At 40.9% G+C, this 27,546-nt stretch overlaps 1 protein-coding gene across 1 annotated transcript; it reads left to right on the top strand.

Annotated features, from left to right (window-relative positions):
* Positions 1-612: 612 nt before the first annotated feature.
* Positions 613-19,454, top strand: LOC128659699 (zinc finger protein 252). Its single transcript, XM_053713270.1, has 4 exons — positions 613-713; positions 4,314-4,440; positions 6,660-6,752; positions 15,028-19,454. Exons 1-4 carry the CDS (start codon positions 705-707, stop codon positions 18,273-18,275), a joined length of 3,477 nt encoding a protein of 1,158 aa, XP_053569245.1. The 5' UTR covers positions 613-704; the 3' UTR covers positions 18,276-19,454.
* The last annotated feature ends 8,092 nt before the right edge of the window (positions 19,455-27,546 follow it).

The following is a 27,546-nucleotide window of genomic DNA, read 5'->3' as shown; positions in this document are numbered from 1 at the left end:
TGTCAGGGTGAGTGTCACACAGTAATGGGCTAGGGTTACAGGGTATATCACACAAATTTCTTATCTCAGGGTTAGTGTCATACAGTAATGGGCTCGGGTTACAGGGTATATCACACACATTACTTATGTCAGGGTGAGTGTCACACAGTAATGGGCTCGGGTTATAGGGTATATCACACACATTACTTATGTCAGGGTGAGTGTCACACAGTAATGGGCTCGGGTTATAGGGTATATCTCATACATTACTTATAGGGTGAGTGTTACACGGTAATGGGCTCGGGTTACAGGGTATATAACAGACACATTACTTATGTCAGGGTGAGTGTCACACGGTAATGGGCTCGGGTTACAGGGTATATAACGGACACATTACTTATGTCAGGGTGAGTGTCACACAATAATGGGCTCGGGTGACACACACTAGATAAGACACGTTACAGCGTTCTTTGCGTCACAGATAGAATACTTTGCATGCTAGGCCTAAGCTAAAACGGTCTTCCTGGTATTCGCGCAGTGTGTTGTGGGATTCGTAGTCCTGTGTTCTTTTACAGCGCTCATCACTGTTAGACTCTGTTCGTGTTTCCCATCGGCCCCCGCGTCTTCCTTTCTGCTGCTGGAAGCGAACTTGCCCTGTCACAGTTACCCAGCATTCTGCGCGGTCGACGGTTAATGGAAAAGGGTCAAGCAAACCTTACCGCGCCATGAATTCGGTGAGACAAGAGGCTTGTGCTGGGGAGCTATATACAGACCGGAGGCTTGTGCTGGGGAGCTATATACAGACCGGAGGCTTGTGCTGGGGAGCTATATACAGACCGGAGGCTTGTGCTGGGGAGCTATATACAGACCGGAGGCTTGTGCTGGGGAGCTATATACAGACCGGAGGCTTGTGCTGGGGAGATATATACAGACCGGAGGCTTGTGCTGGGGAGATATATACAGACCGGAGGCTTGTGCTGGGGAGATATATATTGACCTGGGGAGAGAAGGGACGAGATCTTCAGGAAAGAGTATGGTGTCAGACAGAGAGGGCTGGAGGGAGACTGAGTAAGCTGAGGAATAGAGAGACGGTTAGAGATTAGGTCCAGACTCAGTGAGAGATGGGGAAACTGAGATAGAAGTCGAGGGGGGAGAGAGGGAGATCTGCGGGTGACAGAGAACTGGTAGTGCACACTGTGGCGAAGGAGAGAGAGAGAGAGAGGAGGAAACAGGAAGAGAAGGCTGGGAGAGATCTGAGGGTGAGATGGGTGGGGAGAGATCTGAGGGGGAGAGGGGTGGAGATCTGAGGGGGAGAGGGGTGGAGATCTGTGGGGGAGAGATCTGTGGGGGAGAGATCTGTGGGGGAGAGATCTGAGGGGGAGAGATCTGTGGGGGAGAGATCTGTGGGGGAGAGATCTGTGGGGGAGAGATCTGAGGGGGAGAGATCTGTGGGGGAGAGATCTGTGGGGGAGAGATCTGAGGGGGAGGGGAGAGATCTGAGGGGGAGAGGAAAGATCTGAGGGGGAGAGATCTAAGAAGGGAGATCTGAGGGGGAGAGATCTGAGGAGGAGAGGGGGAGAGATTTGAGGAGGAGTGGGTGGAGATTTGAGGGGGAGAGGGGTGGAGATTTGAGGGGGAGAGGGGTGGAGATTTGAGGGGGAGAGGGGTGGAGATTTGAGGGGGAGAGGGGTGGAGATTTGAGGGGGAGAGGGGTGGAGATTTGAGGGGGGGGAGGGGGGGAGATTTGAGGGGGAGAGGGGTGGAGATTTGAGGGGTGGAGATTTGAGGGGGAGAGGGGTGGAGATTTGACGGGGAGAGGGGGGAAGATTTGACGGGGGGATGATTTGACGGGAAGAGGGGGAAGATTTGACGGGGAGAGGGGGGGGATTTGACGGGGAGGGGGGGATTTGACGGGGGGAGAGCTGACGGGGAGAAGGGGGGGATTTGACGGGGGGAGAGCTGACGGGGAGAAGGGGGGATTTGACGGGGAGAGGGGGGGATTTGACGGGGAGAGGGGGGATTTTACGGGGGGAGAGCTGACGGGGAGAAGGGGGGGAGAGCTGACGGGGAGAAGGGGGGGAGAGCTGATGGGGAGAGGGGGGAGATTTGACAGGGGTGAGATTTGACAGGGGAGAGATTTGACAGGGGGGAGATTTGACGGGGAGAAGGGGGGAAAGCTGAGGGGGGAGGTTTTGACGGGGAGAGCTGACAGGGGGGAGAGCTGACGGGGAGAGCTGACAGGGAGAGGGGGGGGAGAGCTGACAGGGAGAGGGGGGGAAAGCTGACAGGGATAGGGGGGAAATTTGACGGGGGGGAGATTTGACGGGCAGAGGGGGGAGATTTGATGGGGAGAGGGTGGAGATTTGACGGGGGGGATTTGAAGGGGGGAGATTTGACGGGGAGATTAGACGGGGAGAGGGGGGAGATTAGACGGGGGAGAGGGTGGAGATTAGACGGGGAGAAGGGGGAGATTAGACGGGGAGAAGGGGGAGATCTGAGGGGGAGAGAGGTGGATTAGCCTGGCAGATGTATTTAGGATGGATTGGAGGGGAGAGAGGCGGGAGAGAGGGAGGCCATTTAGTAAGTTGTTACAGTAGTCAAGTCGGGAAATTACCAGGGAGTGGATTAGCTGTTTAGTAGTTTCAGCACTTAGAAACGGACGAATTTTGGAGATATTGCGTAGGTGGTTGTGGCAGGATGAAGAGAGCAATTGGATGTGGGGAATGAAGGACAGGTTTGAGTCAAGCGTGACTCAGAGGCAGCGGACTTGGGGTGATGGGAGATAGTGGTGCCGCCAACAGTGATAGAAAAAATAGAAACTGGAGTAGAGTTAGAGGGGGAAATTAGAAGTAGTTCGGTCTTGGACATGTTTATTCTTAGGTTTCACTGCCTAATACATTTAAAGGGATACTAACACATTTTTTTCTTCTTCATGATTCAGATATAGCAGCAATTTTAAGAAACTTTCTATTTTACTCCTATTTTGAATTTATCTTCGTTCTTTTGGCATCTTTATTTGAAAAAGCAGGAATATAAGCTTAAAGGGACAGTCAACACCAGAATCTTTGTTGTTTTAAAAAGATAGATAATCCCTTTATTACCCGTTCCCCAGTTTTGCACAGCCAACACAGTTATAATAATATACTTTTTACCTCTGTAATTATCTTGTATCTAAGCCTCTGCTGACTGCCCCCTTATTTCAGTTCTTTTGACAGACATGCAGTTTAGCCAATCAGTGCTCAGTCCTAGGTCACTTTACGTGCATGAGCTCAATGTTATCTATATGAAACATGTGAACTAATGCCCTCTAGTGGTCAAAATGCATTCAGATTAGAGGCAGTCTTCAAGGTCTAAGAAATTAGCATATGAACCTCCTAAATTTAGCTTTCAACTAAGAATACCAAGAGAAACAAAGCAAAATTGGTGATAAAAGTAAATTGGGAAGTTGTTTAAAATTGCAAACCCTATTTAAATCATGAAAGTTTTTTTTGGACTTGACTGTCCCTTTAAGAGATGGAACATTTATGGTTCAGAACCTGGGTAGCGTTGGCTGATTGCTACATTTAGCCACCAATCAGCAAGTGCTACCCTTGTGCTGAACCAAGTCCTAACCTTTATATTCCTTTTTTTTTTTCAAATAAAGATAGAAAGAGAACGAAGAAAAAATGATAATAGGAGTAAATTAGAAAGTTGCTTAAAATTGCTGCTCTAGCTGAATCATGAAATTAATCATTTGGGTTTGGTGTCCCTTTATTGCTATGTGTTGTTGTGCGACTAGCACAGCTGATTGGATCAGAAGCAGTTTCCGCTCTGTTGGCCTAGAGTGAGACTTCTTAAGCCGGTTAAACCCATTACAGTGTCGCTAGTGTTAAAATGACATCAGATCATAAGAAGTTAACCCTATACGTTCTGTTTATGCCGCTGTGTTTCTCTGTCGCCCCCGGCTGTTTCTCATTCTGGGCAGGTTCTTTCTACAGACGGGTTGTACAGATAATCAGCCCCCGTACACAACTGATTATGCTTCTCTTGACCAACTCTGTGACGGTTGCACTGGGGTTCATCTCCTTTGTGAACCTGGCTTTTACAGACAACAGTGCTTTAACCGATCGCGGGGTTTGGGTTTCTATGTAAGGGGCACAAGTGGATGAATGTAAAAAAGATCTGTCCTGGTGTCTTAAGTTTTTTCCGTGCAGTTAATTCTATAAACAAACCCCAGTGCTATATGTGCAGTTGTATAACTTGGGGGAAGGAATCAAAGGAACGGCTCCCTAAAGGGTTATTTCTCTTCTGTTTGTTTGCCAGAAAATGTTATGGGATTTCTTTTTGGGTTTCAGGCTCTGGTGACGTTTGAAGAAATCGCTGTATATTTCTCAGAGGAGGAGTGGTCGTCTCTGGAAGAATGGCAGAAGGCGCTGTATAAAGACGTTATGAGGGACAATTACCAAATGGTGCTCTCCCTCGGTAAGTTTGTGTTTCGTCAGCTTATAGTGTAGAGAGCTCATTCTGAAGAGTGCTCTCTCTGGCTGTACGGTGCTCTCTCTGGCTGTACGGTGCTCTCTCTAGCTGTACGGTGCTCTCTCTAGCCTGAAGATTGCTCTCTATTGCTGCACGGTACTCTCTATAGGCTGAAGAGTGCTCTATAGCTTCACAGTGTTCTCTATAGGCTGAAGATTGCTCCATATAGCTATACATTGCTCTCTATGGCTGCACGGTGCTCTCTCTAGCTTGAAGATTGCTCCCTATAGCTGTATGGTGCTCTCTATAGGCTGAAGAGTGCTCTATTGCTGCACGGTGCTCTCTTTAGGCTGAAGATTGCTCCCTATAACTATACATTGTTCTCTATTGCTGCACGGTGCTCTCTCTAGCTTGAAGATTGCTCCCTATTGCTGCACGGTGCTCTCTATAGGCTGAAGAGTGCTCTATTGCTGCACGGTGCTCTCTATAGGCTGAAGAGTGCTCTATTGCTGCACGGTGCTCTCTATAGGCTGAAGCATGCTCTCAATAGCTGCATGGAGCTCTCTATAGCCTGAATATAGAAGATTGCTCTGTAAACTGTACATTGCTCTTTATAGCTGCACAGTGTTCTCTATAGCCGTAGGCTGCTCCCTATAGTTATACACTGCTCCCTATAGTCTGAAGAGTGCTTCCTATACGCTGCTCTCTATAGTCTGAAGATTATTCCCTAAAGCTGTACGCTGCTCCCTATAGCCTGAAAAGTGCTCCCTATAGCCTGAAGAGTGCTCCCTATAGCTGTACGCTGCTCTCTATAGCCTGAAGATTGTTCCCTATAGCTGTACGCTGCTCCCTATAGCCTTAAGAGTGCTCTCTATACGCTGCTCTCTATAGCCTGAAGATTGTTCCCTATAGCTGTACACTGCTCCCTATAGCCTGAAGAGTTACTTCCTATACGCTGCTCTCTATAGCCTGAAGACTGTTCCCTATAGCTGTACGCTACTCCCTATAGCCTGAAGAGTGCTCCTTATACGCCTTCTCTCTATAGCCTGAAGATTGTTCCCTATAGCTGTATGCTGCTCCTTATAGTCTGAAGATTGTTCCCTATAGCTGTATGCTGCTTCCTATAGCCTGAAGAGTGCTCCTTATACCCTTATACGCCTTCTCTCTATAGCCTGAAGATTGTTCCCTATAGCTGTACGCTGCTCCCTATAGTCTGAAGAGTGCTCCCTATACCCCTTCTCTCTATAGCCTGAAGATTGTTCCCTATAGCTGTACGCTGCTCCTTATAGTCTGAAGAGCGCTCCTTATACCCCTTCTCTCTATAGCCTGAAGATTGTTCCCTATAGCTGTATGCTGCTCCTTATAGTCTGAAGAGTGCTCCTTATACCCCTTCTCTCTATAGCCTGAAGATTGTTCCCTATAGCTGTATGCTGCTTCCTATAGCCAGAAGAGTGCTCCTTATACGCCTTCTCTCTATAGCCTGAAGATTGTTCCCTATAGCTGTACGCTGCTCACTATAGCCTGAAGAGTGCTCCTTATACCCCTTCTCTCTATAGCATGAAGATTGTTCCCTATAGCTGTACGCTGCTCCCTATAGGCTGAAGATGGTTCCCTATAGCTGTACGCTGCTCACTATAGCCTGAAGAGTGCTTGTTATACCCCTTCTCTATAGCCTGAAGATTGTTCCCTATAGCTGTACGCTGCTCCCTATAGGCTGAAGATTGTTCCCTATAGCTATACTCTGCTCCCTATAGCCTGAAGAGTCACTTCCTATATGCTGCTCTCTATTGCCTGAAGATTGTTCCCTATAGCTGTATGCTGCTCTCTATAGCCTGAAGATTGTTCCCTATAGCTGTACGCTGCTCCCTATAGCCTGAAGATTGTTCCCTATAGCTGTACGCTGCTCCCTATAGCCTGTAAAGAGTGCTCTCTATACACTGCTCTCTATAGCCTGAAGATTTTCCCTAAAGCTGTATGCTGCTCCCTATAGCCTGAAGAGTGTTCCCTATAGCCTGAAGAGTGCTCCTTATACGCCTTCTCTCTATAGCCTGAAGATTGTTCCCTATAGCTGTACGCTGCTCCCTATAGCCTGAAGAGTTACTTCCTATTTGCTGCTCTTTATAGCCTGAAGATTTTCCCTATAGCTGTACACTGCTCCCTATAGCTGTACGGGGAACATGTTTGAAGATCTCATTTGTACTTTTTTTTTTTATTCCTCTGAAAAGGTCGTCCTGATGTTATATCTAGCATTGAATTAGGATTTGACCCATTTATCGGCAGTTTGAAGGGAAGAGGCCATTATGCAAACTTTCATGGGGGTAAGTTGAGAAAATCCATTTACCTTCTGGTGGGTGCAAATACCTTAAATGGGAATCTCAGTAAGAGGCTTTCACTTAAACTGTAGACCAGCGTTAATGACATTTGTAAGTTTGTTGTTAAGCCATTGTTTTCTCTTCAGTTTGATTGGCTTATCTTATATCCTACCGACCCTTTATCTCTTACCGTAAAGCCTTCTGTAGGGGGCAACAGTAGAGCCCCAAACAACCCTACGGAAGGGACTGGGGTGAAATAAGTTAAGATCAAGGTTAAAATTCTACCAAGTTATTTGTCGTCATGGTTTTTGGTGAATTTCCTGCACAATTTATAACATTTTTTCTTTCATGTAATTAGCAAGAGTCCATGAGCTAGTGACGTATGGGATATACATTCCTACCAGGAGGGGCAAAGTTTCCCAAACCTTAAAATGCCTATAAATACACCCCTCACCACACCCACAATTCAGTTTTACAAACTTTGCCTCCTATGGAGGTGGTGAAGTAAGTTTGTGCTAGATTCTACGTTGATATGCGCTCCGCAGCAGGTTGGAGCCCGGTTTTCCTCTCAGCGTGCAGTGAATGTCAGAGGGATGTGAGGAGAGTATTGCCTATTTTGAATGCAGTGATCTCCTTCTACGGGGTCTATTTCATAAGTTCTCTGTTATCGGTCGTAGAGATTTATCTCTTACCTCCCTTTTCAGATTGACGATATACTCTTATTTATATACCATTACCTCTGCTGATTCTCGTTTCAGTACTGGTTTGGCTTTCTACAAACATGTAGATGAGTGTCCTGGGGTAAGTAAGTCTTATTTTCTGTGACACTCTAAGCTATGGTTGGGCACTTTGTTTATAAAGTTCTAAATATATGTATTCAAACATTTATTTGCCTTGACTCAGGATGTTCAACATTCCTTATTTTCAGACAGTCAGTTTCATATTTGGGGTAATGCACTTGAATCAATTATTTTTCTTACCTTAAAAATTTGACTTTTTTTTCCCTGTGGGCTGTTAGGCTCGCGGGGGCTGAAAATGCTTCATTTTATTGCGTCATTCTTGGCGCAGACTTTTTTGGCGCAAAAAATCTTTTCTGTTTCCGGCGTCATACGTGTCGCCGGAAGTTGCGTCATTTTTGACGTTCTTTTGCGCCAAAGATGTCGGCGTTCCGGATGTGGCGTCATTTTTGGCGCCAAAAAGCATTTAGGCGCCAAATAATGTGGGCGTCTTATTTGGCGCTAAAAAATATGGGCGTCGCTTTTGTCTCCACATTATTTAAGTCTCATTTTTCTTTGCTTCTGGTTGCTAGAAGCTTGTTCATTGGCATTTTTTCCCATTCCTGAAACTGTCATTTAAGGAATTTGATCAATTTTGCTTTATATGTTGTTTTTTCTCTTACATATTGCAAGATGTCTCACGTTGCATCTGAGTCAGAAGATACTTCAGGAAAATCGCTGTCTGGTGCTGGAACTACCAAAGCTAAGTGTATCTGCTGTAAACTTTTGGTAGCTATTCCTCCAGCTCTTGTTTGTATTAATTGTCATGACAAACTTGTTAATGCAGATAATATTTCCTTTAGTAATCTACCATTACCTGTTGCAGTTCCATCAACATCTAATGTTCAGAATGTTCCTGATAACATAAGAGATTTTGTTTCTGAATCCATCAAGAAGGCTATGTCTGTTATTCCTCCTTCTAGTAAACATAAAAAATCTTTTAAAACTTCTCTTTATACAGATGAATTTTTAAATGAACATCATCATTCTGATTCTGATGACTCTTCTGGTTCAGAGGATTCTGTTTCAGAGATTGATGCTGATAAATCTTCATATTTATTTAAAATGGAATTTATTCGTTCTTTACTTAAAGAAGTACTAATTGCTTTAGAAATTGAGGATTCTGGTCCTCTTGATACTAATTCTAAACGTTTAGATCAGGTCTTTAAATCTCCTGTGGTTATTCCAGAAGTTTTTCCTGTTCCTAGTGCTATTTCTGAAGTAATTTCCAGAGAATGGGATAACTTGGGTAATTCATTTACTCCTTCTAAACGTTTTAAGCAATTATATCCTGTGCCGTCTGACAGATTAGAATTTTGGGACAAAATCCCTAGAGTTGATGGGGCTATTTCTACCCTTGCTAAACGTACTACTATTCCTACGTCAGATGGTACTTCGTTTAAGGATCCTTTAGATAGGAAAATTGAATTCTTTCTAAGAAAAGCTTATCTGTGTTCAGGTAATCTTCTTAGACCTGCTATATCATTGGCTGATGTTGCTGCAGCTTCAACTTTTTGGTTGGAGACTTTAGCGCAACAAGTAACAGATCATGATTCTCATAATATTATTATTCTTCTTCAACATGCTAATAATTTTATCTGTGATGCCATTTTTGATATTATCAGAGTTGATGTCAGGTTTATGTCTCTAGCTATTTTGGCTAGAAGAGCTTTATGGCTTAAGACTTGGAATGCTGATATGGCTTCTAAATCAACTCTACTTTCCATTTCTTTCCAGGGTAACAAATTATTTGGTTCGCAGTTGGATTCTATTATCTCAACTGTTACTGGTGGGAAAGGGACTTTTTTACCACAGGATAAAAAATCTAAGGGTAAAAACAGGGCTAATAATCGTTTTCGTTCCTTTCATTTCAACAAAGAACAAAAGCCTGATCCTTCATCCTCAGGAGCAGTTTCAGTTTGGAAACCATCTCCAGTCTGGAATAAATCCAAGCCTTCTAGAAAAGCAAAGCCAGCTTCTAAGTCCACATGAAGGTGTGGCCCTCATTCCAGCTCAGCTGGTAGGGGGCAGGTTACGTTTTTTCAAAGAAATTTGGATCAATTCTGTTCACAATCTTTGGATTCAGAACATTGTTTCAGAAGGGTACAGAATTGGTTTCAAGATGAGACCTCCTGTAAAGAGATTTTTTCTTTCCCGTGTCCCAGTAAATCCAGTGAAAGCTCAAGCATTTCTGAATTGTGTTTCAGATCTAGAGTTGGCTGGTGTAATTATGCCAGTTCCAGTTCTGGAACAGGGGATGGGGTTTTATTCAAATCTCTTCATTGTACCAAAGAAGGAGAATTCCTTCAGACCAGTTCTGGATCTAAAAATATTGAATCGTTATGTAAGGATACCAACGTTCAAAATGGTAACTGTAAGGACTATCTTGCCTTTTGTTCAGCAAGGGCATTATATGTCCACAATAGATTTACAGGATGCATATCTGCATATTCCGATTCATCCAGATCATTATCAGTTCCTGAGATTCTCTCTTCTGGACAAGCATTACCAGTTTGTGGCTCTGCCGTTTGGCCTAGCTACAGCTCCAAGAATTTTTACAAAGGTTCTCGGTGCCCTTCTGTCTGTAATCAGAGAACAGGGTATTGTGGTATTTCCTTATTTGGACGATATCTTGGTACTTGCTCAGTCTTTACATTTAGCAGAATCTCATACGAATCGACTTGTGTTGTTTCTTCAAGATCATGGTTGGAGGATCAATTCACTAAAAAGTTCATTGATTCCTCAGACAAGGGTAACCTTTCTGGGTTTCCAGATAGATTCAGTGTCCATGACTCTGTCTTTGACAGACAAGAGACGTCTAAAATTGATTTCAGCTTGTCGAAACCTTCAGTCACAATCATTCCCTTCGGTAGCCTTATGCATGGAAATTCTAGGTCTTATGACTGCTGCATCGGACGCGATCCCCTTTGCTCGTTTTCACATGCGACCTCTTCAGCTCTGTATGCTGAATCAATGGTGCAGGGATTACACAAAGATATCTCAATTAATATCTTTAAAACCGATTGTACGACACTCTCTAACGTGGTGGACAGATCACCATCGTTTAATTCAGGGGGCTTCTTTTGTGCTTCCGACCTGGACTGTAATTTCAACAGATGCAAGTCTCACAGGTTGGGGAGCTGTGTGGGGATCTCTGACGGCACAAGGAGTTTGGGAATCTCAGGAGGTGAGATTACCGATCAATATTTTGGAACTCCGTGCAATTTTCAGAGCTCTTCAGTCTTGGCCTCTTCTGAAAAGAGAATCGTTCATTTGTTTTCAGACAGACAATGTCACAACTGTGGCATACATCAATCATCAAGGAGGGACTCACAGTCCTCTGGCTATGAAAGAAGTATCTCGAATTCTGGTTTGGGCGGAATCCAGCTCCTGTCTAATCTCTGCTGTTCATATCCCAGGTATAGACAATTGGGAAGCGGATTATCTCAGTCGCCAAACGTTGCATCCGGGCGAATGGTCTCTTCACCCAGAGGTATTTCTTCAGATTGTTCAAATGTGGGAGCTTCCAGAAATAGATCTGATGGCGTCTCATCTAAACAAGAAACTTCCCAGGTATCTGTCCAGATCCCGGGATCCTCAGGCGGAAGCAGTGGATGCATTATCACTTCCTTGGATGTATCATCCTGCCTATATCTTTCCGCCTCTAGTTCTTCTTCCAAGAGTAATCTCCAAGATTCGGAAGGAATGCTCGTTTGTTCTGCTGATAGCTCCGGCATGGCCTCACAGGTTTTGGTATGCGGATCTTGTCCGGATGGCCTCTTGCCATCCGTGGACTCTTCCGCTAAGACCAGACCTTCTGTCGCAAGGTCCTTTTTTCCATCAGGATCTCAAATCCTTAAATTTAAAGGTATGGAGATTGAACGCTTGATTCTTGGTCAAAGATGTTTCTCTGACTCTGTGATTACTACTATGTTACAGGCTCGTAAATCTGTATACAGAGAGATATATTATAGAGTCTGGAAGACTTATATTTCTTGGTGTCTTTCTCATCATTTTTCTTGGCATTCTTTTAGAATTCCGAGAATTTTACAGTTTCTTCAGGATGGTTTAGATAAAGGTTTATCCGCAAGTTCTTTGAAAGGACAAATCTCTGCTCTTTCTGTTCTTTTTCACAGAAAGATTGCTAATCTTCCTGATATTCATTGTTTTATACAAGCTTTGGTTCGTATAAAACCTGTCATTAAGTCAATTTCTCCTCCTTGGAGTTTGAATTTGGTTCTGGGGGCTCTTCAAGCTCCTCCATTTGAACCTATGCATTCATTGTACATTAAATTACTTTCTTGGAAAGTTTTGTTCCTTTTGGCGATCTCTTCTGCCAGAAGAGTCTCTGAATTATCTGCTCTTTCTTGTAAATCTCCTTTTCTGATTTTTCATCAGGATAAGGCGGTGTTGCGAACTTCTTTTGAATTTTTACCTAAAGTTGTGAATTCCAACAACATTAGTAGAGAAATTGTGGTTCCTTCATTATGTCCTAATCCTAAGAATTCTAAGGAGAAATCGTTGCATTCTTTGGATGTTGTTAGAGCTTTGAAATATTATGTTGAAGCTACTAAGTCTTTCCGAAAGACTTCTAGTCTATTTGTTATCTTTTCCGGTTCTAGAAAAGGCCAGAAAGCTTCTGCCATTTCTTTGGCATCTTGGTTGAAATCTTTAATTCATCATGCCTATGTCGAGTCGGGTAAAACTCTGCCTCAAAGGATTACAGCTCATTCTACTAGGTCAGTTTCTACTTCCTGGGCGTTTAGGAATGAAGCTTCGGTTGATCAGATTTGCAAAGCAGCAACTTGGTCCTCTTTGCATACTTTTACTAAATTCTACCATTTTGATGTATTTTCGTCTTCTGAAGCAGTTTTTGGTAGAAAAGTACTTCAGGCAGCGGTTTCAGTTTGAATCTTCTGTTTATGTTTTTCATTAAACTTTATTTTGGGTGTGGATTATTTTCAGCAGGAATTGGCTGTCTTTATTTTATCCCTCCCTCTCTAGTGACTCTTGCGTGGAAAGATCCACATCTTGGGTAGTCATTATCCCATACGTCACTAGCTCATGGACTCTTGCTAATTACATGAAAGAAAACATAATTTATGTAAGAACTTACCTGATAAATTCATTTCTTTCATATTAGCAAGAGTCCATGAGGCCCGCCCTTTTTTGTGGTGGTTATGATTTTCTTGTATAAAGCACTATTATTCCAATTCCTTATTTTATATGCTTTCGCACTTTTTTCTTATCACCCCACTTCTTGGCTATTCGTTAAACTGAATTGTGGGTGTGGTGAGGGGTGTATTTATAGGCATTTTAAGGTTTGGGAAACTTTGCCCCTCCTGGTAGGAATGTATATCCCATACGTCACTAGCTCATGGACTCTTGCTAATATGAAAGAAATGAATTTATCAGGTAAGTTCTTACATAAATTATGTTTTTCAGCAGGTCTTGTACTTCCAGAAAACGACACATGTGGAATGCAAAAGACATTTTTTTGCTGTTTCATCTTCTGTATTATTAATGGTAAACAACAGTGTCTGAGCTATTAAAATTATCGTTCCATATTCAGCACAAACCACAACAATTAGGGTTCAATACTTATTATTATAATTATTATTGTTTATTAAAATATATATATATTTTTTTTCCACTAAATTTATGCAGAAACCGACCCTGAAAGTATTAGCTAGACAGAAAACCCACAAAAAGCTCTGATTCAAGTGATTGGCATCTCATTTTGATATTAAATACATACACACAATCTAGCTCACTGTTGTGAATGGATGTAAGAAACTGAAATATGCACCTTTTTTACATTTATACAACTTGTGCAGTTTATTAGCCTATTAGATACAAGGATCTATGTACCGCAAGGTCAACAACACAAAAAATGGAGGCGAGTGGTTGCTACTAGGTGATGGTTGCTATGACAACCACTTGTCAGCTGAAAATATATCTAAATAGCGAGGCCCACTCTTTTAGATGTAATGTTTGTGATTTATTTATATGGTGAGGGTGGGTGGTAAAGTGCTGAATCACTATAGGACAAACACAGTGAAGTATCACCTGGGATGGATTGTTGTTTCCTATAATGTTTTTCATGGGGGGAAATCCATTTTGTTTCATACTTTTATAGATTTGTTAGGTGCCATCTGGACGTGACCCCTCAACTGAAAATGAGGCATCATTTCAAAAGAGTGTCATTTGTCCAATATTGGTGCTTTGATGGAGATGCTAGAGCCTAGATTGCCCTAAAATGATCTACATAAAAGGACAAATGTCCTGGGAGTTAAGAGGTGCCAGAGGTCAACAGTAATGGCCTACATACTGGGAGAGCGTGAACCCTCACTAAAAAAATAGATTCTTCTTTCATGTGGAGTTTTTTGTCTTTCTAGGTCATTAAGAGGGAAGATGATGGCTTTTTACAGCTCATTCTTATCCAAAATGTCCTGGTATTACGAGTGGACAATGTAGCTTGCTCACTTGCCAGTTTAAGTAACAGCTTAGCATATCCCGGATATTCATGACTTTATTTTACAGAATGTGGCTTATCTGGTAGCCATTTCACCAGTCTTCTTGTAATACACAGTACACCCAAAAATGTCCCCCCTTTAAATTATTTCCAATGACCTTTTTTACCTGCTAGAGTTGATTAAATTGGTTACAAGTTTCTCCTTTACTCATATTTCAGCATTTGAAATAGCTGATTTAGCCTGTGGTATAGCCACCTATACTGAAAGTTTTGATACTGGAGTATATGCTATTGACAGCTCTGTGTTACACTCTCAGTGGGATGCAGGATAGTTAAGTAGTGATCATTTTCCATTGTTCTCTCTATGTATTGAGCTTTGGTGTTCCAGACAAAAATAAGATAAGGAAATAAGTCTGTGTACACAAAGTTATAACATAATGAGATCTGATATTAGCTTTAAGTTCAACTTCAACCCGTTGTACAAAACCAGCTACTTCATATAAACAAATAACCCTGAAAATGCAATTTCTCATACATTTTATACTCTGCAGCTGGTATAAAAAGTCATTTAAAATACATTAATGGAAAAACAATTTTACAGTGTACTGCCCCTTTAATGATAATTTAACTTGAGCATCATTGCTGCTTGATATAGTTACTTCTTGATTTTCTGTTTACTTATTTTGGTGTTTGCTGGTGTAAAATTGTTCTATACTAAAGTAGCTCTGTCCATCCCATTCTTCAAACCTATATTGATTTAGTGGTACCTATTTATTAAACCTAATCAAATTAAGTATGGAGCAATTGAGTTATGGGCAAGTGTAAGTATATTTTGAATAACGTTTGCAGCTTTGTCTGTTTCTCTGCATTCAGAGCAATCCAATGCAATGTGACCCTGGTATTCTTGGCAGATAACTGGGTGAATTATTTAGCATAATAAAAGCATGTTCAGTTCTCACATAAGGGGCCAAATCCACACCAATGTAGTATTGTTTCATTAGATTAACTCATCAAATTTCTTTTTATACAGATGGAAAAGATTGTGCATATGAGAAGCAACCAGAAGCCAGCCAAGAGATTCAGAAAGGAGATTCAGTGCCACAAAGCCACAGGGAATCTGCTGAGTACACAAGTCTGCAGGAAGGCCCTATGGATGATAGTCCAGGTACAAGCATGAAACGCCAGAGAAAGTACCCAAAAGTTAACCCTTTTAGATGGGTAAAGCAACAGAAAAGTATGGAAGGCGGTAAGCGAAAACGATCGTGCAAAGCGGAGTACAAGGAATACACAGACAGTGTGCCTGATTATTCACTGGATGTTAACGATAATATAACAGAAGATGATGAGCCGGCAACATCCACAGAACCTTCTCTTTACAATGACAAGTCAGTATCTCTGAGGCCACATAGACCTAGTACAAGGAGACAGGCAAACGAAAAGACTGACAAAGTTAACAAGCCTGTAAAGTTCTCACAGATTTGTGCAGGGACATCTGAGGAGATACCTAACCAGACTGTTGAAAATCAGAGAAAAGATGATCAAAGAAAGAGAAATATTTTATGTCAACAAAAACCGGAGAAAAAAATGCCAGGTGTATGTGATAACAGCGTAACCACCTCAAACTTTACTCATATTAATGGAAGAGGTTTGTGCTTTTCCAAGAGGGAAGATTATGATGCACTAGACCACTTGGACAGAGAAGATACATCTGGGGTTATATGTAGAGAGGTTAGCAAACTCCAGCAAAAAGGAAAACTACTTGTGTATGATAGCAGTGCTCAAGCAGGCGAATCCAAGACTCCTGAAATCAAGAACACCAAAGCCCCAGATAATGGTGACAAAAGTGTTGGAACAATGAAAAATGTGGAAAACAGACAGACAACACAAACAAAAGCCATTGAAACCCCAAAAAACAGTCAAGAAAGCAAGAACATTAGCAGAGACACTCTCCATGGGGCACACTGCCCTGGGCCTCCCTGTAAAGACAGCATTGAGGTCACACAAACACCAGAAAAGGGTAAGAGAGGAATTATATCAGTGCTGAAAAATAATACAAAGCATAGAAAGGACAGGCATGTCAGATTTAGTGATACAGTCACTATGTTCATGATTGAAGGTCGTGAGGGTAAAAGTGGTTTTAAAAAGGGAGATAATGGCTCGCAGAGTAGGAGACATGTGTCCAGGCCTAGTTTGCTTGAAGAGCCAGTAAGACAGCCACGAGTGATCCTGAGTAGGCACGTCAAAACAGTGGAGCAAGAGCAGTTACATGCAGAAAAAAATATCTCTAATACGATTAAGAAAGATGAGAACCGAGAAAACTTTCAATCCAGAAGAAAAAACTCAAAAGTTTGTTGCACAGACAATGAGGAAAGTGATGACGCAAACAATAATGTACTAGCAGAGTCAAGCAAAAGCAATAGAATGAGGCAGTGGACAGAGACAGAGAGGCGTGAGTTCAAGAAAATAGAACTGGCTGATTTGTCCATAACTATATTGGCTGATGAGGACAGTGACCAGATACCTCAGGCTCAAATCCTAAAGATGTACAGTGTGAGTGAGGAAAAGACAAATGTTCTCACGGGTGAGAAAGACGAGCAAACAGTCTGTGCAGGAGAGATGAAAATGTCCAAAGAATCTGAATCTATGGAACTTGTAAGGAAGGAGACGTCTAATGCCGGTTCTGAAAGAATCCCAACAAAGGATAATCACTTGATTAAATCCTATTCATGTACATATTGTGGTAAAATAACTCACTGGTCAAAACTGAATTTTTATCAGAAAGCCAACATAGGGAAAATGCCATATAAGTGTAGTAAGTGCATCAGATGGAAAGGCATGAATATCTTCACTGCACCTGTTCCAGCTGGAGAAGTAGAATGCGATAACAGTGATGATACTGGTCCAAGTAGTTCTGGAGTAAATAAACTAGCAGTTAGTCCATCCAAAAACTATAGTAACAGAATTGCTGAAAACATACCCGTCACCTCACTGCAAAAAGTTCACTCTGAAAATAGATCCTTCCCCTGCAGTATAAATGCAGAAATGAATCCCAAGCTAATAAGTGATGATGAAAAAATGCGTGAATCTGAGACAATGACAGCAGTAAAGAACAAGAGCACTGAAAGAGGCATCAATAATACGAAAGAAAAATCTCAAAACATTTCAGGTGATAACAAGCAGCAAAAACGTTCTGGAAATTTGGAAAGCAAGAGTGATGGAGTCTACGCACATTTGACTAAAACTGACCAAGACAATATAGAACGTATCAGGAAAAAATACGTGGCTTGTGAAAATTGTGGGAAACATTTTAACAAGCGAAGATTTCTGCAAAATATGTTCAGCACAAACAAAAAGCCTTTTAGGTGCATTAGATGCAAGAAACCGTTTGATAGAGACTCTGGAAATAAAACAAAGAAAGTGAAGAACTTAGAACATCACCAGAAATCGGCTAGTAAGCAGACTAGTAATTCTGTTTCTCCAGAAAGTAAAAACAGTAAAAAAAAATACAAACGTAAGAAAGGTGCTAAAGTTGATAAAAGGTTTAAAAGTTCTACTGTCAAGGTGACAAAATCTGATCAGTCATTGCAAGAAAAACCTGTAAATAAAAGAGAATACTGTTGCGGAGAGCATAACCCAAAACTAAACAGTGAGTCAAGTGTTTGCTGCAAATGTGGTAAGAGCCTTAAGAAGAAAACTCCAGAGACTGAGCCTGTAAAAAAGAAACGTCCTTATAAAAAAAGAAAGCCTAAACCAACTTTAGATGAAAGTGACCCTTATAGTTGCAAGATATGTGGGAAAACATTCACACGTAAATTTTCAGCAATGAAGCACAAGTCTGTACACACAGGCGAGAAACCTTTTTCCTGTGACGTATGTGGGAAACATTTCAGGGACCGTATTAATGTTAGACTTCACATGAGAACCCATACTAAGGAGAAACCCTATACTTGCCTGGAATGTGGGAAACAGTTTAGCCAAGCATCAGCAGTTGTTGTACACCAAAGAACGCACACAAACGAGAGACCATTTGAGTGTTTGGAATGTGGGAAGTCTTTTAGTGATCGCTCAACATTACTGAACCATAAGAGAATTCATACTGGGGAGAAACCTTTTGCCTGCAAGTATTGTGGCAAGACATTTAAACAGCAGGCACATGTTGGCAGGCATGAAAAAATTCATACAGGTGAGAAACCGTATGGATGTACAATTTGTGGGAAACGATTTATTGATCGGACAAAGCTTATTAAACATGAACTTATCCACACAAGAAAAAAATGACTAAATATATTGGTGCTAATGTTCTATAAAAGTAAAATATCTATTGTATGATATATGCTCAAAGTACTCTTCTTTTTTTTATAGAAGATATATTCTGTAAATTAATATTTTATTGTACATGGACTTGAATGTTCCAGTATCTGTATTTGCCCCTTTATTAGTTGATACATTTCAGTTACTTTATTTTGTTACCCTGTTTATATTTGTATATAATTTTGTTTTATAGAGAGATTTAACAAATACCCAGTTGTAACCATTATTTTTTTTGTCTGCTAATAAAGCAGACCAACTGAAATCTACCCAAGTAATATCTAATTAGTTTAAACAGGGCATTTCCTTATACGGCACCCTATTCCAATCCATTAGAATGACCTTGCCAAGAGCATAATATGGGCTTTTCTCCAGACTAGCAGCAGCAGAGTGAGGGAGCGCATTGCAATAAAAATACATTTCGCAATGGCTGTACTGCCACTTGTTAAAAAAAAAAAATATCTTACTGAGAGGTGGAGTAGGGTTATTAAAAGAGAATTTTTTTTATTTTACAATAATATGTTAAGTAACAGACTCCTAATGCATTAATCTGCAGCATTAGAATTATGGAAAGTGTTTTTTTTTTTCATTTTTCTTTTGTAAATTGATGATGGTCCACAGTCCTCCATAACATATGGGATATATTTCCCGCCACTAGGAGGAAGTCAAGAACCCATATCAGATCTTAATATCCCTCCCATCTCTCTTAGTTTTTTTCTCGGCCTCGTAGGAGTTGGTTAAGAGTAGAGAAGTTTCCAGCTACTTGCTTATGGATTACAAATTGGGAGCTCAGCCCTATGTGAGGCCCATAGTCCCTGGGAATTATCATTCACAAAGAAGACAGAAAAGAAACTTCACAGCAGCTGTATTATACAGGGACATGGGAATACCCTGTTATGTGCGCAGAATTTCCCTAACGAGACTTCAGCTTCCCTGGCTTTCCTATTCAATCTGGAGCTTTTACCAGGCAGAAAACAGCTCAGGAAAATATAGGGCATTTATTTGTAAAGTGATAAATGAGTAATTCCATTTCTAAGCACTTCTCTATTACTGGAGCTGCCAAGGAGCTACTTGGACTAGAGTCTGAAGCATGGGAGCAAGTAATGCAGTTTCAATAAAAGTGTCAAAAGAGTTAAGCTTAGTATAAAATGTTCTCTACCAATTTTGTTTGTGTATGTCTGGTGTCTCTACATACTCTGTCATTACATACTATGAACAATATGTCTTCACTATAATAACTGTTAACACATTAGAGGAATTATTTACTGATAACCCTCCCTATTTGTACATTTCATGTCTTTTACAAGCTTGTTCCAATATGTCAGGTCAATACACTCTGTAAGAAATATTTACCTTAGATTGTGCAAATCAGATGCAGCCTTTTACTTGCTCTAAGGAATTATGTCCTGTATATGTTACTCAGTTTACCCCTGAGTATAAGAATAGCTAGCAAGGCTAAGACAGCATTTTTCATGATAATTATTATTATTGAGTCTTATACTCTCATTAAACTTTGCTGATAAAGCACTACATGCTGTATATACACAGAAGAGTAATCACATTTCTAATGGTTCAGATTTGATAACATACTGTATGCAGGTGTTTTTGCAAAGATCTTTAGGCAGCTGTACACTTCAGCACATTGTTATATGATCTACAATGTACCCAATTTACTGTAATATGTGTAATTATATATTGTTCTGATCATAATGACATATGGTGCCATTATTATATATTGTGACTATACAGTCGTGTGAAAAAGAAAGTACACCTTTCTAAGGTTTTACGTATCAGGTCATAAGAACAATATTGTGGTCCTTAGCAGGTCTTAAAATTATGTAAATACCTCAGATGAACAACAACACATGACATATTACACTGTGAAATGATTTATTTAAAAAAAAATAAAGCCAAAATGGAGAAGCCATGTGTGAAAAACTAAGTACACTTTATGATTCAATAGCTTGTAGACCAACTTCAGCAGCAATAACTTGAAGTAATCATTTTCTAATTGACTTTATCCGTCTCTCACATTGTTGTGGTTTGCCGGCATTCATTTATGCACAGCTCTCTTAAGGTCCTGCCACAGCATTTCAATTGGGTTGAGATCTGGACTTTGACAGGGCCATTGCAACACCTTGATTCTTTTCTTTTGCAGCCATTCTGTTGTAGATTAGCTGGTGTGCTTGGGATCATTGTCCTGTTGCATGACCCAATTTCGGCCAAACTTTAGCTGTTGGACAGATGGTTTCACATTTGACTCTAGAATACTTTGGTATTCATGGTCGAATCAATGACTGCAAGGTGTCCAGTTGGCATGAAAGTTTGTATGAGGTGTTTGTGCTGATATGCTGTGTTTGGTTTTTGTCAAATGTGGCACTGTGCTGTCTTGTGGTTTGTTCAGATGCAACTTGGCAAACCTAAGCCGTGCTGCCATATTCTTTATAGAGAGAACAGGCTTTCTCCTGGCATCATACTTACTGAGGCCTGTACAGTCTGAGATGTAACTCTTGGGATTTTTGCAATTTCTCTGAGCATTGCACAGTCTGACCTTGTGGTGAATTTGCTGGGACGTCCACTCCTGGGAAGATTGGCAACTGTCTTAAAGGTTTTCCACTTTTGAATAATCGTTCTCACTGTAGAATGATGGACTTTAAATTGTTTGGAAATGGCCTTATAACCTTACCAGATTGATGGGCAGCAGTAATTGCTTCTCTAAGATAATTGCTGATGTCTTCCCTCCTTGGCATTGTGTTACTCACCTGAATGCTCAGACCAGCAAAATGCTAAAACTTCAGCTTTTATAGAGGTGGTTACAGTTGCTGATGATCAATTAATCAAGGGAATTTGATTAGCAGCACCTGGCTGCTACTTGGCCTCTTAATTCATATGAAAGCAGTAAGGGTTTACTTAGTTTTTCACACATGGCGTCTCTAGTGTGGCTTTATTTTTGTTAAATAAATCATGACATGGTGTAATATATCATGTGTTGTTGTTGTTGTTCATCTGAGGTTGTAGTTACCTAACTTTAAGACCTGCTAAGGACCAGATGATGGTTATTATGTCCTGATAGGTAAAACCATAGAATTCAAAGAGGGTGTACTTTCTTTTTCCCATGACTCTAAGTACATAAAGCTACTCCCATCATTACCAGGGGATATAAACGGATAGTTTTGTTAATGTCAGTCTGGATTTACTGTTGTATACACACGTTTATCATGCAGAATACTGACCATTGATCATGATTATTTGCATTAACAATGTACATTGTGCAATCACTTTATCAGATTACAAATTCTCTTATTCTGGACATGAATTTACAAGTATCTACTGTGTACCTGTTTGTTTGTATGTGGTACTCATCTAGTTGGTAAAGCTACATATGTGGGTATGGTTTAGTATATGTATGTATACTACATACTGATACTTATGTCATGTGCAGATTATTAAACTCTGTTCTTGCTTAAATATAAATTTATATATTTTAGGAGTCATCAGGAGAATAATAATTTTGATATCCGGACTGATTCTCTTCAAGAAATTAAGAGTTTGGTTCTCATTGACCAGCAGTCCTATCTCATGTTGCCAAAGTTCCTTCAGAAGTGGCAACCTTTTATAAAAGGATTTGGAGGATAGGGGCAACATTGATCCCAGTACCTGTGTGACCTCAGGGTCAAGAGTTTTTATCCCAATCTTTTTGGTGTCTAAAGGGATTTACAGACCTGTCCTGGATTTAACATCCCTAAACATCTTGGTCAGGGTTCCCACTTGTATAATGGAAACATTCCTCACTTTTTTTACACTTAATCCAAAGGGTCAGTTTATGGCTATCAAGGATTCATATCTGCACATCCCTAAACACAGGGATCACTTTCAGTTCCTGAGGTTTGTATATCTGCAAAGCACTGCCAGTTTGCCACTCTGTGTTGGATACAATCTTGCCGGTGATCAGAATTCAAGGCATTTCAGTTGCTCCATATCTGGATTACATACTAGTGCAACCTTATTTCCTGTCACTAGCTACTACTCATACTCACAAGCTTCTGTCTTTTTTTTTTCAAGACCATGGTTGGAGTATAAATGTATATAAAAGCTCATTACATCCTGCTATAAGGGTAGCATTTATAGGAGTCATAATAGACTCAATCCTTATGAATCTAGTTCCTGACGGAACCTTGCAATGTAAAGATTCAGAGGGCATGTCTCTACCTACAAAGAGCTACATTTCACCGGTATCTCAGTGTATGGAGGTAGTGGGTTTAATAGTAGCTGCTTCAGACGCAGTTCCATTTACCCCTCTTCACTTGAGACCCCTTTAATTGGCTATACTACCTTAGTGGTCAAATAATTATCTACATTTGGAACAACAAATTGTTTTGGATTTCTCTGTCAGACAAATTTTTTCTTGAGAAAACAAAGTCTGTCTTTAATCCATGGGACATCCTTCGTCGGTCTTTGTCTATTGTGCTGAGGGACGCGGCCTGGGTTTCTCTAAAAGTGGAAGTAGTTTGGTATCCTCTAGAGTCAAGGTTACCAATCAACATTCTGGAACTTTAAACAATTTTTAGCTCTTATGCCCTGGCCCTTATTGAAGGAGGAAAAGTTTATCCATTTCCAGTTGAACAACATCACGGCAGTGGCCTAATCATCAAGGTAACCGCAGTCCAATAGCCATACAGGAAGTGTCTAAAACTCTGTCTTAGGCAGAGAGGATCATTGCTCCTTATTGGCGATTCACATACCAGTTGTGAACAACTGGAAGTTTGATCATCTCAGCAGTCAATTGGTCCATCCAAGAGAGTGGTCTCTCCATTAGGACATTTTTGATCGCTCAGTGATCAAATTGGGCTTACAGGACATAGATCTGATGGCCTCTCACATCACACGCTTCCATCAGGATCTCAAATTTCTAAATTTAATGGTGTGGAGTTTGAACGCCTACTTTTGAGACAGAGGTTTTTCAGACTCGGTTATTGAAACTGATGCAGGCTAGAAAGCCTGTGACACAAAAGATTTATCACAATATTTTTAGTGCATATTTTGAGTGGTGTTCTTCCAGAGGGTTTTCTTGGTATTCCTTTAGGATTCCTAGAATCCTTCAGTTTTTACAGGACAGCCTTGGAAAAGGTTTGTCCGCTAATTTTCTAAAATGTCAACTTTCTGCTTTATCTGTTCTTTTTAATAGGATGTTGGCTTAACGTCCTGAGGTTAAGACTTTTGTCCAGGCGTTAGGTTTGTCAATTGGCCTAATTCTATTTCTCCACTGTGGAATCTGAATCTAGTTCTCTCTGTATTACAAGGTTCTTCTTTTGAACCAATGTATTCCATTGATATTTACTGTTATCTTGGAAAGTACTCTTACTATTAGCAATCTCTTCAGCAAGGAGAGTTTCTGAGTTCTCAACCTTGTCTTGTGATTCTCCATTTCTAATTCTTTACAGGGAGAAGGCTGTATTTTTGTACTAAATATGATTTTCTTCCTAAGGATAGTTTCTACAGAAAATACCAATCAAGAAATGGTTATTCCTTCATTGTGTTCAGATCCTGCTTACTCTAAGTAGCGGCTATTACATAATCATGTAGTCAGCACTTAAAATTTTATCTCCAAGCTGCTGAAGATTTTAGACAAACTTCTAGTTTGTTTTTTTCACTAATCTTGGACTTGTAAGGGGTAGAAAGCTACTAAGGTAACGTTGGACTCTTGGCTCAAAGAAGCGATTCACAAGGCTTAGTTGAAGGTGAGAAAGTTGCCTCTTAAAGGGACACTGAACCCACATTTTTTCTTTTGTGATGCAGATAGAGGATGCAATTTTAAGAAACTTTCCAACTTACTCCTATTATCAAATTTTCGTCATTCTCTTGGTTTCTTTTTTTGAAAAGCAAGAATGTGAGTTTAGATGCCGGTCCATTTTTGGTGAACAACCTGGGTTGTTCTTGCTGATTGGTGGATAAATTCAGCAACCAATAAACACGTGTTGTCCAGGTTCCTTAACCAAAAAAATTGCTTAGATGTCTTCTTTTTCAAATAAAGATAGCACGAGAATGAAGGAAATTTGATAATAGGAGTAAATTGGAAAGTTGCTTAAAATTGCATGCTCTATCTGAATTATGAAAGAAAAAATTTGGGTTCAGTTTAAGCGTATTACAGCTCTTTCTACAAGAGCAGTTTCAACATTGTGAGTTTTTAAAAAAATGATGCATCTTTGGAGCAGATTTGCAAAGCTGCAACATGGTCTTCTCTGTGTACTTTTTTGAGATTTTATTTGATGTTTTGCTTTTTTGCAAGCTGCTTTTGGTAGGAAAGTCCTTCAGGCTGCGGTGTTGGCTAAATAGGAATTGCCCAAAAAAAATGTCCCACCCTTTCCAGAACATAGACCATCTGCTTTGCTATTAATCCCATATGTTATGGAGGACTGTGGACCATCATCATTTTACAAAAGAAAACAATTTTTTTTTTTGAATGATGGTCCATAGGTCCCGTCCCATTCAATTTTGGGCGACAGTTCTAATAACACCTCTATAGACCCTGCTTTGTCTTTCATACCTATATGTATCTATTTGGCTATATGTTAAACTAAGAGAGATGGGAGGCATAAGGAAGTTTAAACTTTGACATGGGTTCTTGACCTCCTCCCAGTCGAAGGAAATATATCTATTTGTTATGGAGGACTGTGGACCATCATCATTTCAAAAGAAAATAATTTATTAGGTACACATTAAAAACGTTTGATTGTTTTTTTCAACTTTACCCTCTTTTACTTATTGGTTATCTCAAACAACATGCATCAAGCACTTCAGGCAACGTCATCCATGCTACTAGATTAATTAACTGCCAGCTTTTCATATGGCTTCTTCAATGCAAGTCTCTGAAAAGCCTTATGAAATCCTATGCTATATGCCTACGATACACCTATAATTTTTCATGTGTTTAACTAGATGTTTCTGTTGTTTAATTTACTTAAAGGGACAGGCTAGACCCCCAATACATCATTTTGATTACGTATTGTTACATACCAGAGAAATATCCTAGAACTGGTCCCACATTTATAAGCTTGTAAGTAGATGAAACATTTAAATATTCATAGATTGGAGCTAAAAATGGCTGCCTATCTCCGCCTACCAATTGTATGCATATTTTGGTTTGTTCCTCCAATAACGATCGATTAGTGAATACATTTTCCTACTCGCACACGCTGATTTGTCCATGTGCAATTTGAAATAGCTAACTGAAAAATAATAAACGTGCACTGCTAAACTGGCATACAAGAAAACTGTCCAGTGGGCAGAGCATGGGGCCAGTTTTGGCAGCTAACAAACGATTATTTAAAGTCTCATGTACTTCATAAAAACATATAGATGTGGAACCCATTGCAAGATGCTTGTCTGGTAAGTAACAATAAGTAATAAAAAAAGAAGTCTTGGGTCTAGACTATCCCTTTAAAGGGCCAGTATAATGTAAAACAAATGTTACAGCATGTCATTTTATCACTTTTGATAAAGTACCACTCAGGAGCCACAGAGCACTGCTGTTCCCAGGGCAAACATGGATGTTGATCAAATCAGCAGCTCTAGTCACATGACCCATCTGTACAACTAGCGCTTGCTGTTTGGCATTGCTCTGTAGCTATAAAATGGTACATGTGATGTGTTTAACCCTTGCATAGATTTTCAGGTTTGATAGTTTTAAAACTACATCTGTAGCCAATGAAAGAGTGTAATTTGTGTACGCTATAATGACCATTTATACAGTGTTCCACATAGTATCCTCAGCCTACCTCGGTATGCAGTCATAGGAAGGAGCTAAGTTTAAACAGTATGTATGAGACTCCTAAAGGTTCTGCAGGTTTGGGGTAAATTGCTAAAATACACCCCTGGGATTGTCTGATCTGTGGTAAATGTGTTAAACAAAACATTTTATGGAGACAAAACTGTGACATTTTTCAGGATCTATGTGTCGGGCATGTTACGGTTACCCTTAGTCTCGCTGAGAGATGGACCGCTTAGTAGCCTGGATCCCTATTGCTAAAGAGGGGAGAAGCTGCTTTCCATAGTATTCTATATGAGTCTCGCAAATATAGAATAATCTCCCTTAGCTGCAGTACAGCTAGGATACCCTTCTGCCCACAAAAACGAGTCAACGCTGCGATTGAGGGTCAAACAAGAACTCAGGACTGGGATGCCCAGCCTGCTTTTTATTAAGGTTACATGCACACAGGGCACTCCCAGGGGGAGAGGGGGGGAAGCACAAAATCCCCCATCACACATTTAGATAGAGAGCACTGTCCTTTGACAGGCCACAATAGGATTACAGTACTTAAGATAACAAGTTTACAAGTTCATCTTATCAATTAGCAGTCTGGCTCCAGAGGTGATTAGACAATAGTTTCTAAAAGCTGAAAAAAAGTTAACTCTTTATGAAATGATACTTGTTACGGTTTTCTTGGAGCCCTTCTTAGGCGCTGGCTTGGCTGGTTCAGGCATTGCTGCTGGGAAATAAGCTCTTCACAACAAAATAACTAATGCTTCTGTAACAGTGCTCCCTTTCTGTGGAACACTCTGGCAGACACGGTCTGACCCCTTTTCGGGGCAGACTAAGGCTGTCCAGACCGCTGGTTATGCGGGGCTGAGGTCGGTTTGTCTGGACAACCCGTCGGCGTTGCCATTCTGTTTCCCAGGTCTGTAAGTAATGGTGAAATTGAAGGGTTGCAACGATAAGCTCCAACGTAATAGCCTGCCGTTATCTCCAGAGACCCGGTTCAGCCACACCAACGGGTTATGGTCGGTGACCAGGGTGAACTCCTGACCATATAAATAGGGAGTCAATTTCTTTAATGCCCACACCAAAGCCAAACACTCCTTTTCGACCGCTGCATAGCTGACTTCGCGGGGCAGGAGCTTCCGGCTGATGTAGGCAACTGGATGCTCCCCTCCATCTTCGCCTACTTGGCTGAGGACGGCTCCCAGCCCGAACATGGAAGCATCTGTATGGACGATAAAACGTTTGTTAAGGGCTGGGGCCGCCAAGACAGGAGCGTTAATTAGAGCATTTTTGAGAGCCTGGAAAGCCATTTCACAGTGGGGAGACCACAGGACCTGTCGAGGTAAGTTCTTCTTGGTCAAGTCAGTCAGGGGTTTGGCAAGTGTGCTGTAGTCTGGTACGAACCGTCTATAGTACCCTGCCGTGCCCAGGAAGGCTAGGACCTGAGTCTTAGTGATGGGGGTGGGCCAATTGGCGACAGCT

Source organism: Bombina bombina, chromosome 5 (assembly GCF_027579735.1).
Source record: "Bombina bombina isolate aBomBom1 chromosome 5, aBomBom1.pri, whole genome shotgun sequence".
Taxonomy (NCBI): domain Eukaryota; kingdom Metazoa; phylum Chordata; class Amphibia; order Anura; family Bombinatoridae; genus Bombina; species Bombina bombina.
This window is presented reverse-complemented; position numbering and strand designations above follow the sequence as displayed.

Excerpts from the sequence above, each read along its gene's own strand:
- LOC128659699 (XM_053713270.1), top strand. Across the intron at positions 4,441-6,659 it reads CCAAATGGTGCTCTCCCTCG|GTCGTCCTGATGTTATATCT; the intron begins GTAAGTTTGTGT and ends TCCTCTGAAAAG. Across the intron at positions 6,753-15,027 it reads TTATGCAAACTTTCATGGGG|ATGGAAAAGATTGTGCATAT; the intron begins GTAAGTTGAGAA and ends CTTTTTATACAG.